We start from the raw sequence: 12,756 nt of genomic DNA on the forward strand, positions 1-12,756 counted from the left end.
ATCCGATACAAAATCTGGCAAGAAGATCTGGGGTATATCATGGCTTCTGTACAGAGACTACATGCATTTTCGGAAGCACTCCGTGTTGTAAGCTTGAACTTGAAATATTCAAACTTAACATAAATTTTGCCATTTTCTTTAATTGAAAAAAAAAAGATTGAAGAAGATGTAAACTATGCAATTCTAAGTTCTTTATGACTGGAAATATAGTGGAAAATTTTATTAGTAATAGCATTTTTTCAAGCTTATAACCGTGAGAACATTTTCTCTGTTTTCTTCAATAGTGAAAAACCTGTTTTGTGAACAAAATAGCAATATTGAAAAGAGAAGAGGTTATTCCAAAAAAATTATTTTATTATTGTCTGCCATATCAATTGTAAAACTTTAATTCCTTTAGATAATTTTCGCCGGTACTTCGAAGCATGTCACATCCTTATTGCCATGTGTGAGCGCCCAGTGAACGACGAGACTCGTTTTGGGGTAGATCTCGAGGACTTTGAAGGAATTCTTGTAGACATAGGGAGTGCCAGCCTTAAGTGGACAACTGGCTTTGGTGGTTCCATCCTCCTCGAAGATGTTTTCACAGGCAGACGTGTTATCCACCCCGATGAAGGGCAATGGAATGCCGAGGATCTCAGCATGGACGGTGGTAGTGAGGGTCTTGAGATTTTTCTCTGGCGTGAACTTTTGCTCAATCGACACCTCTGTTTTTCGGCGGAGTTTGCAAGGTGGTTTCTGACAATTGGAAATTGATACTTCCGAGGACTCCAATTTCTTGGCTCCTCCAGCTGTAAAGCAGGTCAAAGAAGAAACAATATTAATTATATTTCAGGGTTTTTTTTTTTAACATGATGCAACTAGAGTTGAAGATGACATAGTTTAATGAAATTAAAATTACTAAAAATTCAACTATTTTTGTACTTTGAATAAAATCAGAGTGAATATTAATGATATGATCGAAAACGCGCGTTCTTATTATTTCTTAATTACACATAATTTCTGAGAATATTTTAGCAATATTTTATATTAAAAGGTATACATTTTTTGAATCTCAAATTCATCCTCTTGCTCCAAAATTTCTCTTACTAAGCAACTAAAATAATTGTTGCAAAAAGTAAAGTTTTCTGACAAAACACAGTCAAAACATTGATGTAAATTTTATGTCATTAAAAAAAAGAAATGAATAGTGCGTTTTTGCTAATACAATTTTTGCCGTAACCAGTAGTAAACAGTTCTAAAACCGTTTTTCACTGGTTTACCTTTCAGTTTTATTGTAGTTTTATTACGGATGTCCAAAAAATTTCGTATATACTAAAAAATTTGTAGTTTCTTTTTAAATATTTTCTTTTGTAAAAATTAGTTCCAGAAAACTTAAGGGGTTAAACGACACTTTTTATTAATGATTCACGAACTATCAGCTCTATCAGTTCTTCAGCTGTAACACATATGAAGATCAGCCACTATTTGTGCAATGAGAAATTTCCATTATTAGTACACTAGGGAGATTCTAGTAGAAGAATATCTAGTAGAATTAATTCTAGTAGAATTCTAGTAGAATTAATTCAGAAACGAGACAACATTAAAGGCAGTGAGAAAATCAAACAGCAATTGCTAAGAATTGGATAAAATCCTCAGTAATTGATGTGAATCGCATTTTAGAATTGTTTTCCCTATCTTACCAAGAAAAAAATTAAATTTGTCACAACATTGGTCATACTCTTACCGAATTCCACTACAGGTTATCTTCTCTCCTAATTATTAAGTATAATAGGGGCACTAAATGGTTTTATTAAGTTTTGCCAGTAGAAAATTAAAAAGGAAAAACATTTTTATTCAGTAAATTAACAGATTAATCAGAACTATTGATTCCATAAATAGCCGGATTTTCGGGATAGACGGTTAATCTATTTTGGAACACTGTAAAATCGGTTAACCGGTTAAAATCCGATTTAAAACTTCAGATTAAAATATTGAAATTTTGGCAATTTTTCAGAACTTAAACTTTGATATAAGATTTAGCACATAGTAACATTGTTTTTCTCAGACAGTTTGGAATTGTATTTATTTATTTAATGGTCTATTTTTTTTATCCCCCCTTACCCTTGATACAGGTGTGAAGCTTATCGGCTTATTATGACCAAGATCCCATTTGCTATATTTTGTTTAAAAGATATTTTAGAATAGTTTGGAAAATTTAAAAGTTCAGAACAATCATACTGCTGGGAGTTTTTTTTCAATGCAATGAATACAATGCTACTATGAACAAAATGTATATTTTTCGTAAAATTAAATTTTTTTCAGCAAAAAATTGTCATAAAACTCATCATTTTTTTAAATCTTCATTGGGAAAATACTTAAAAATTTTGTTTTAGATCTGGGAAAATGAAAAAAATATATATTTTGACGATCAAAACAAAAGCGTTTACCTTCTTATCTTCAAAATTCTAAGACTAGCTAAATTTATATATCTTAAGTTTAGAAAAAAATAATCTTGGAAGAAAATGAAATTTGCAAAAAAAAAGATATTGAATAACTATACAAAAATAAAGAATCAGATAATTTTTGAAAGTTTTGAAAATACCAAGATGGCTTAAATCTTCTTTATTTTCTTTTTGAAAGAGATTTTTGTTATTTTTGACTGTCTATAGGAGAATGTAGGCATGGTTCGCACAGAGTGAACCTTCAAACGATGCGAATTTTCTCTTTGTTTGCAAAGAGCTGACTTACTATTTCTCATCTCGTCTCATGAGCTTTATAATTATCTATCTTATGGCTATGAAATGACAAACTAGCTCTTTGCAAACAAAGAGAAAATTTGCGTTGTTTGAAGGTTCACTCAGTGCGAACCATGCCAACTTTTCCCTAATTACAAAAAAAAATCCGTCTCGTTTATACTGACTAAATTTTACTTTTATTGATCACTTTTACTAATATATGTTTTACTCTGCTGCAGTCAAATTTAAATTTAATTAGTGAAATTACACATTAGGGGAAAGTGCTCATGCTTTGCACGGTCCCAACCTTTACAATGACTAAATATTTCCTATGTTTCTAAATAAATACGACTCCGCAATATATTTTAAAAACAAGACACTTTCCCCTAGTTTTTAAAATATCGAAGAGATGAGTCACATTTATTGAAAAACATAGGAAAAATTTAATCAAAGCTTGGGGCCGTATAGAGCATGGGCAATGGGCATTTTCCCCTAGTGGATTTATTGAATTTCCATGGAAAATTGATATTGTAAAAAATCTCAGCTAAAAAGATATAAGTTTATCAGTAATTAAATACCGATTAAATGTTAAGCAATTCATTATTAATTTATTATTATAAATATAAGTTTATAAGTACTTTTTTATCAAAATATTTAGAAAAACAGAAATATTGAAAACTTTGATCAGTAATAATATTTCAAAATTATTCAAAAGGAATATTATTAAAAGAATTGACTACTTTTAAAAAGAATTAAGGCTTATCATAATGTAATTTAGTTTTACAGTTAGTTTATGGAGGTAAATTATATAAAGAAAAGGGTCAGTAACATTTAAAAATGGGAGAAAAAATCCTATTTTTAAAGCTGCCCCATTTCAAAGGCGCACCACTTTCTCCTATCCTTATATAAGCCCTAAATAACAATATAGTTTAAACTTTATTTATATTTCTCTTTCCAGAATATTATAGTAAAGTGGGGTAACTGGATCGTTTTCCGAAGAGTGCTACTTAAACGCTTGTTTTTGGATTGATGAAATTCTTTTTACTTCTTAATCCATAGAATTATTCACTGTTTCATTCAGAAACATAATATAAAAAAAATATAAAAAATATTAAAGAAAATTTATAAAATAATGATAATACTGAAATAAGTCAGCATACACTAACTGGGTCGCCTTTTCGCTAATTCACTTTTAAATAAACCTTTGGATTTAAAATACTTTTTTCACAAAGAAAAAACAATAAATGTTTTCAATCAACCAGTTGTCATTAGCGAAAATATCACTGCTTGAAAATTTTTAGTGAAGAATCCAGGTTACACAAGATTGAAATGATTCGATTATACTCATTTATTTAATGGATAAAAATATTATTTTTGCTTTTTCTCAAACTTGAATAGTTATATTATGTTACTGTAGTGACTATATTACGGAAATAGAAATAAAAATATTATTTTAAGTGGATTAGTCAAAACGATCCACATAGCGAAGCGCCCGAATTAGCACACTTGACTGTACTCTATTAGGTATTAAAAATTTTTAACTTCGTTCAATTTGAATTTTACTGTTCTAATTCACTAAAATACTAGTCAAAATATCGCAGTTTTTATTTTAAATCTATATCAAGCTTGTGAATAGATCTAGAAGATGATCTTATCTTTATCTACACAGCCCTATTGATCAACTCTCATTTGGTGTTCTTGTGACAATTGTAATAATTTTCCCGATCTTAATCACAAGTTCACGGAACGTCTGCTTCGTAGCTTGTTCGCCTTGGATTTCGGATAAATCTTTCTTTTCGGTAAATCACAGAAGCAGAAAGAAAATAATAAAACATTTCTGGTGACACTGAGAATTCGGGGTTTGTCGCTTCATCTCATTTTCAAGTCTTTCGTTCCCAAAAACAGAAATCCTAAGAAAAAAGTGATTAAGTGCCTTTTCGATGCAATTTTAAGATTCTGGATTTGAAGTAAAAACTTATGAAACACCCTATTGGAGTATGGATGATGATTGTGAAGACAAAATGCATTTTGTGTGACAGGTTAATTTGAAATTCCGTACATTATTGCTGGGCAATTTGTGGCTGAAACAATGTATTAATGTCCCATGAATGCAACATACTAACCTTGACATTGGCTGACTTCGGTGGCTCGGGAAAGGCTGATGAAGCAGGTAAAAGCAAAGGTGATGGCAAAGACGCTGAACTTCATTGTTGGTTCTTTTTCTTGTCCAAGACGTTGGGTGTATTTAAAAAAAATCCGCAAAATGCACTGAAATTGGAGGGGAATGGCTTTGAGTTGAAGTGGAGGAAACTAGACCACTTGCATCGTTAAATAACTCGATATTGGAATGAAAGTTTAGCTGGATCAACTGGTTATTATGCAACTTAAAGAAATACGGAGAAGTGGAAGAAATTCAGCAAACAGATGGTAATTGCTGAGTTTCACTCTTCTTCCAAGATTTCATTAACCAAGTCAATACCTTTCAATTATCTGTTAATAATCCTTCTTTGAGTCTCAACAAAGACAAGCACTAATAACACGCAAAAGAACAAATCCAGCAACAAAATTTCACTTTTAATCTTTCTTTCAACTCTGTGAAGCACTTTTCTCTGCAAGTTTCTTCACGAGACTCGTACGTTAGTTTGTCTAGAGATACACTGACTTGAGTGTTTGCAGTAAGTCTTTTTATATAACAACCTCTTCAGCTTTTATCCCCCTTTTCTTCTGATGCTTTGTCTCCAAGCACTGAGAACCATTCAAAAGGCAAAATTATAGAATTTAATTGATATTCAACTCATTGTACGTTACTTTTGTTCTTCCTCGCAACGCTCATTAAACATTAGATTGACTATCGGTTATTGATTTCTGACCAGAGCATTCAAGTCATACACCTTGCCACACAATCGTCAAGATACCGCTTCATTTGTATGCAATATGTGTATTAGACTAACTGGAAAAATTTCAGAAATTTCAGAAATTTCATACAGGTTATTTTATAAACTAGTTTTTTTGCCTAGAAAATCAGGAACACTAATAAAAAAGTGTTAATGAACAGAAAAATAAAACAAATTATCACTATATACAAAACTGTCTATAAAAAATATCAAGAAATGAAAAGTAGGAAACTTAAGAAGTCGAAATTTTCAGGGAAACTTTCCGAAATTATTAAATACATAATACATTAAGAAGGTAAATATTTAACTGCAATAAATACCAACCAAAATTATCATTGTTTTCTCATAATTCTATGGATTTTAAATTTCACAAGAGAGCCCCACCTAAATATGATTTTAGACCACACCTTCTCATGAGTTACGTTGAACTCTAAAGTCATTTGGTTTTACTTTCGGTGGCCAATAAAATTAATAAAGAAGCACTATGGGGTTATAGGAACAGATCATGACTAATAACTCCAATCTTTAGGAAACATATTGAGACTTTGGTTAATAAAAAATAAACCACGCCCATAAATAAACAATTAATAATGTCATAACAATCCTAAAATCTTCTTCAACAATCATCTACTTAATATTTTATGGAACAGTAGGGGAAAGTCGTCTGCCTTTAAATGCAGCAGCCTTCAAATGTTGCGATTTTTTCGTTGTTCTCAAAAGCATAAATTATATTCTATTAACTATTAGGTAGCTATCCATCATCCTCACAAATCATCAAAAAATGGAGAGCCTAGCTCCTATTTCCTAGATGCTAGATCAAAAAACATGAAAATGAGCTCTAAACTGTAATTTTGATGTTCCACAAATCATATGATTTTTCATAGTAAAAATCATTTTACAAATAAATCTTCCATTGTGACACATAGAAGGTTAATCAGGCTTAATATTTCTGTTAATACATTTTGGTTCAGATGACACAATTTTTGTGGGTGGCAAAAATTTGCAAATATCACCCTGCAGCAGCCTTTAAATGCTAATGTCGTGTGCCTTTAAATCCTATCTTTCCATACATCAAAACATGTGAAATCGAACTCCTACTTTTCTCTGACGAACGTCATACAAATACTTATAACCTGCTATCTTGCTCCGGCCAGGATGTTTCAAGTTGACAATTTTCAACTTCAATGGCTTTTTCTTCCAAATTTTCAAGTGCAAAACAGTGCTTCAGAAAAATGTGAAGAAAAGTTATTATTTAATGTCTTTTGACTGCAGTGATGATTTTAGTGAGTGCGTTAGGCTTCAACCTAATCATTTATAGCCCATTTAGTTTTATTGATTCAATATTCTCAGTGAAAAAAAAACATTTAAAGGCAGCTGCCTCGCGTTTGAAGGCAGACTATGCCAGCTGCCTTCATACAAATCGACATCACTTTTTTAATTTCCTCAGAAGGAAAAACTGAGGACTTGCGAGTGCTAAATGAGGTAATCATATACGCCGAATGAACAAGAGAATTTTTTGGTGTAGTAGAAAATAAAATCCATTTTGTGGATTCTTCAGAAAAAAATCTTAAATTTGGAACTCCATTTTTCGTTTGAAGGCAGACGACTTTCCCCTATTTAAAAATTAGATGTTTCTTGTAAGAAAATTTCCTGAAGAAAGCGTGGAGACATGGAAAATTTATTCAATTCAATTCCAAATGTGCAAACTATAAAATGTAAGAAATTGAGTATACAAAACAAGGGTACCGGTCAAAATCCCGAAAGTCAAAATCCCAGAAGTTAAAAACCCGAAAGCCAAAATCCTAAAAGTCTGGAGGTAGGTAGGTTGATATCTCTAAAAGCCAAAATTCGTAAAGAAGTGAAATCCCGATTTAGTTAAAATCTTGAACGCCATAATCCCGAAAACCAAAACTCCGAACGCCGAAATTCCGAGAGAGCCAACATCCCGAATTCTTAAAAGTGTTATAGATACTCTTACGATTTCTCCGTGATTGCTGAAGCGAAGGCAAAGGAAATTTTCTGTATCTTGTGAAATTAATCCACACACTGCACGGTAAAAAAGTTCCGCACATATTTGTTCCAAAAATTAGTTCGTCCACGGACACTATAATTTTTGACACAATCTTAGTCATTTTACGAGATTCAAAAAGATAATCAATATTTGTAACGAATTTGTTCCAAAAAGTAGCTCGTCCACGGACATCGAAAATTTTTGGTTTTAAATTTGTATGTTCTAGAAGAAACAAAAAGATACCCAATACTAGTAACGAATTTGTTCCAAAAAATAGCTCGTGTAGTATAAAATCGTATCCCTCCTCTCACATTCAGTCACCCGTCATCAACGAAGCGATGAGGACGCCAAATCTATGGTAATTTTCGTGCTATATGGTTTCACTTTTTTAATTCGAGATTCCCTTCCCCTCCTGCTGCCAGCACTCGCATATGATTTCGTCATGCACGCGTCTGTATAAAACACTCAAGTTGATTTTTATTTGATGTTCCTTATGAACTTTCGCCACCGAAATCCATCTCGACTGAAGTATAGGCCTTAACTGTAAAACTAAGTCACTTACACGAATTTGTTTCCAACAATTGGAACAAAAAGATTCCCCATATGAGTAACAATTTCGTTCAAAAAATTACCTCGTCCACGGACACCGAAAATTTTTGGAACAAAGTGCAACAAATTCAACTTTCAGGAACAAATTTGTATAAAACGAAATCAACTCAAATTTGCAGACATTCCACCGTATCAAAAGGGTTTCAAAAGAAAACTCTAACAAAATTGTAACTATATTTCGTAGTAAAACTGTAAAGAAAACCTTTTGGAAGAAACACATATCTTCTCTAGGTACAAATTGATTCCAAAAAATTTGTTCCAAGGAAAACTTGTTCCAATATTTTGGTCAGTGTCCAAAAGTTTTTACACTGTATCCTTCGTATTTAAACCTTTCAGGATTTGAACCATTTGGAGTTTTCTTTTCAGGATTTTGGCTCATTCGAAATTTTGGCTTGGCATGTCTTTATGTCCTATTATCAGGATTTAGCCTTTTCGGGTTTTTTAGCTTTTCAAGATTTTGACTTTTCAAGATTTTGTCTTTCGGAATTTTACCCGTCGGTACCAATACGAGAAAGGTACATCATTAGTGCAATATTTATATTTTTTATTGAAAATTTGTACGTAGAAAAAAGAAATTAAAAATTTGATTACATTTAGGGAGAAGTAGGACACTTGTGAATTGGGGCGCTTTTGAAATAGAACTTTTTTCTCCTATTTGAATTAAAAGATCCTTATCATGAAGTAGGAGAAAAAGCCCTATTTTAAAAATACCCCAATTCAATGATATCTCATTTACCTCTTACCAAAGACGACTAAAAATTTTGACTATCTTATTGTATATTATATTATTTTTTTTGATCTTTAATTACAATCTTGCATCACAGACATTATAATAAATGTATTTTTTTTTATTTATTGGTTACGAAGGCGAGGAATATTTTTTAGCGAACCTGCTAATATAATGAACTTGTAAGGCGTTGCTAATTACTGAACTGCAATGCTATTTCTTATAGAATAGAATTTTATTTCAATACTTTCTTATAACCTACTCTCCGTATGGCCATAGCCGTCTTAGCGTAGAGACCAACCTCCAGGACAAAACGACGGAAAATTCCTTCTCAGGTTTTAGGGGCAAATGTCCATGCTTTACGCGGTCTCAGGCTTCATAATGATTAATTTTTTCCTATGTCTTTCAATAGATTTCACTCAAAAAACTTTAAAAGTATTAAAAACTAGGGCAGAGTGTCTTGTTTTTAAAATTTATTGCGGAGTTGCATTTATTCAGAAACATAGAAAAAAATAGTACAGAAAATAGAAAAAATACAGAAACATAGAAATCATGAATTGGCCACTTTCCCCTATATTTTGTATCCCAGTATCAACTTTGAAAGGCTATATCGGCAAAGTGAGTTTATTACGTGCCTTATATTCAAGGGATTTGAAGGATTCATAAATTTTAAAGGTGGCCTAAAACTATTTTGGGCGTGGTCTAAATCGAAACGTGAATGATGGAATAGGCGTGAATTATAAACTGTAATATTTTAATGTATTTTTTTTAATATTTTAAATTTAAATTTTTAAATTGCAATATTGAATAGTTTTAGGGAAATTATTTTATGTTTAGGAGCAAGCGCCCTACCTTCGGACCACTCAAGCTTCGAACAACTCATTTTTTTCCAATGCTTCAATTTTCCTGAAAAGGGCCATTGATCAAATTCAAGGAATATAGAGAAAATATTGAATTGTTCGAAGCTTGAGGCGTCCGACGGTAGCGCGTTTTTTCTACAGTTTTTATTTGAGTTTAACATCATAATAAATCTTATGGCTAATAAAACACAAATTTGATCACCACCATTGTCTTTGAATTTAAATAGTCTCGTAAAGACTGAGTTTTCTGTATTATATCTTTTATGGCGCTGCGATCGCTCATTTTGCAGGCACATTTTTTACCCCTTCTCTTAAACGATATTTTCTATGTGAGTTGTTTCGGCTAACAAATTGTCAGTGGGCTGGTGTCCAAAGATAATGTCAGCACTCAAGTTAGACCTTTACAAGCATCGGGACTTTCAGGAAGATTTTGACAAAAGGGAAACAGAAACGCTTTTAATTTATTTGCAACCACCTTATATATTCATTACCAATATACGATAAACTAAACCCAATTTTGTCAAGATTTGTCAATTTCATAACGAAAACTTAGTATTTTACTAATAAAAATTAATTTTTGATAATTTTTTTATTTATTTTTTTAACAGGTATCATTTGATTTTTTTAGGATTGCGAACTAAAATTTTGACGAAAAAAATACTGGCGAATTTTCTTCGTTTATTTAAAACAATTTACTTCGCTTCAGAAATAAGGTTAATTTCAGTTTTCATTAATAAAAGTCTCCAAAACAGTAAATGATTTCCTAATTTTAGTTATAAATTTTCAAAAATGAAAATTGTAAAAAAAATTAGAATACTCTGTAAATCAAAATATACAAAAAGGGTTCTATTTTCACTTCTCAAATGTTAAGTAGGGTGGAATCACCACTTCTCGCCAGTGCCCCACTTCTCGCCACTTATATTGAAATCGCTATTTTTTCGCGATTTGTGAAATAAATGAGCCGCAAAGATCTTTGTATTTTTACTGCTATTATAGAGTCAAAAAATAATAATTATTCTTTTTGGATTTACGATTTTAAGCAAGTACATCAAATCGATCAAATCCAATCTTTCTTACCAAATATAGTAAGTGTCATCCAATATTCATCAAGCAAAATATATCTTTTTGGATAAATAATTTGTCTACTGAACATTTAATTACACTTGTGGAATACAGAAAATTTGTATTTAGTTAAATAATATTTCATTTTATATCATTTTTATATAAAAATGAAGCACGGCGAAGAGTGGTTATCTTCTGGAATTGATATTACTACTTGTCGCCATCACTTTTCAATAGGCGACGCTAACTTCACTTCGTAGATTATTAGTTGCCAAATTTGCATTATTTACTTTCTGCAATAGACCTATAATTTAATTTTTCAAAGGAAAGTGAAAGAAAATCGTTAGAAGTGAGTAATAATAAGGTGATCATGAGGAAAAAGAAATACAGAATGTATTCTTTTTATAACATTGCCTAAAATAATCGAGTTTAAACCTTTTCAAGTGGGTGGCGAGAAGTGGTTACAACACTGGCGAAAAGTGGTGAAAAGTGGCGACAAAGTGGTTATTTTTGTATTGTTAATAAAAATCAGTTTATAAGTAGTCCAGCGTTAAATTCTAGGACTATTGTTTTTACGAATCTAAAGCCGATACATCTAAGTAGTTTTGTGTCAAATTTGAGTTATCTTGTAATAAGATCTCAAAAGTTATAATAAAATTAATTCCTCTTTTTCCTAAACATGGCGATAAGTGGTTACTCCACCATATCTATATCGTTTTTTACTTTAAATTTAAATTTTGTATTTCTATTGAATTATTTCTAATTGTTCTTATAAAATATCAATAATATCTTTATATTTTTATATATATTAAGACCCTTTCAAAGTCCCAAAGTATTTATAAATCGATTTTATGCACCTTTACTAAAATAAAAAAAAATAATTTTATCGCAAATGGAGGCAATTTTAGTTTAATGGGAGCCAAATTGGACTTTTTGCCTTGGTTTGCGTAGATCGGTACAAAGCGACGCTAGCATCACTCGCGGCGAGATACAAAATCCCTTATGATCTTAAGATTGTGAGCTAAATATTTTGCATTATTTTTCACACATTGAACAAACTGGATATATTTTTTTTAATTTAACTAAAACATTAAACAAACATTCTCAGTCCTTTGATATCCAAATTATCAATACAATATTAACTATTTTAATTGATTATTAAATTTTTGGTTTCAAGACCACTTTTCACTACTTACGGTAAAATTGGCTATTTATCTCGAAAATTGCACGAAACTTTAGAACTCATTTGCATTTCTACAATGTTTTTAATCTGTTTGAAGCATCAAAGGAAAAAAAACTACTGATTACAATTCCTCACTGCGACATCAACACAATAGCGTATTCCAAGCACAATTCAAATGGGAAATGCTTTAAAAATAAATCTGAACTTGAATTTGTTGTTCCGAATCTCGCGCACTGAATTAATTTTCTCAGCAATTTCTTCTTGGGAAATGGATTTGTTTTTCTTACCTGAGATTATCGATGTGGACTCAAGCAGCGATCGGGAGCAATTGATTCAGGAGAGATGGAAATTGAGAGCTGATGCAGTGATTTTGGAGTGCATTGAGAGCAGGTGCAGCAGTTGTGGTTGATCTTGAACTGAGCACCACCTCATTCGCTGACCTCTGTTTTGTTTCCGTTTATTCGGCTTCTATTTTATTGTTTCTTTTTAATTTTCAGAAAAAGGAAATAGAGGGAGTAAACAGATGGGGCAAATACCTACGTCCTTGATTTCCATTTATTACAATTTTCATATTTTATTTTTCATCTTTAATTTATCATATATTTTTAGAAAATAATCAACCTTTTATTTCGCAAAATCCAAGAAATAGAAAACTTAGAAAACGCGCCAAGTACACAGCACCATCTCTTAAAATTT

At 31.4% G+C, this 12,756-nt stretch overlaps 1 protein-coding gene across 2 annotated transcripts; it reads right to left on the reverse strand.

The window, feature by feature from the left end:
• Window positions 1–333: 333 nt before the first annotated feature.
• LOC129798241 (ecdysteroid-regulated 16 kDa protein) lies at window positions 334–12,499 on the reverse strand. 2 transcript variants are annotated; one of them, XM_055841280.1, is made up of 3 exons: window positions 12,348–12,499; window positions 4,838–4,982; window positions 334–788 (listed from the first exon to the last, which is right to left on the reverse strand). In XM_055841280.1, the coding sequence occupies exons 2-3, from the start codon at window positions 4,920–4,922 to the stop codon at window positions 394–396; spliced, it is 480 nt and encodes a 159-aa protein (XP_055697255.1). In that variant the 5' UTR covers window positions 4,923–4,982; window positions 12,348–12,499; the 3' UTR covers window positions 334–393. The 2 variants fall into 2 exon arrangements, with proteins under 2 accessions (XP_055697255.1, XP_055697254.1); XM_055841279.1 differs by lacking the exon at window positions 12,348–12,499 and adding an exon at window positions 5,194–5,392.
• Window positions 12,500–12,756: the final 257 nt, after the last annotated feature.

The sequence above is a fragment of the Phlebotomus papatasi genome, chromosome 1 (assembly GCF_024763615.1).
Source record: "Phlebotomus papatasi isolate M1 chromosome 1, Ppap_2.1, whole genome shotgun sequence".
Taxonomy (NCBI): Eukaryota; Metazoa; Arthropoda; class Insecta; order Diptera; family Psychodidae; genus Phlebotomus; species Phlebotomus papatasi.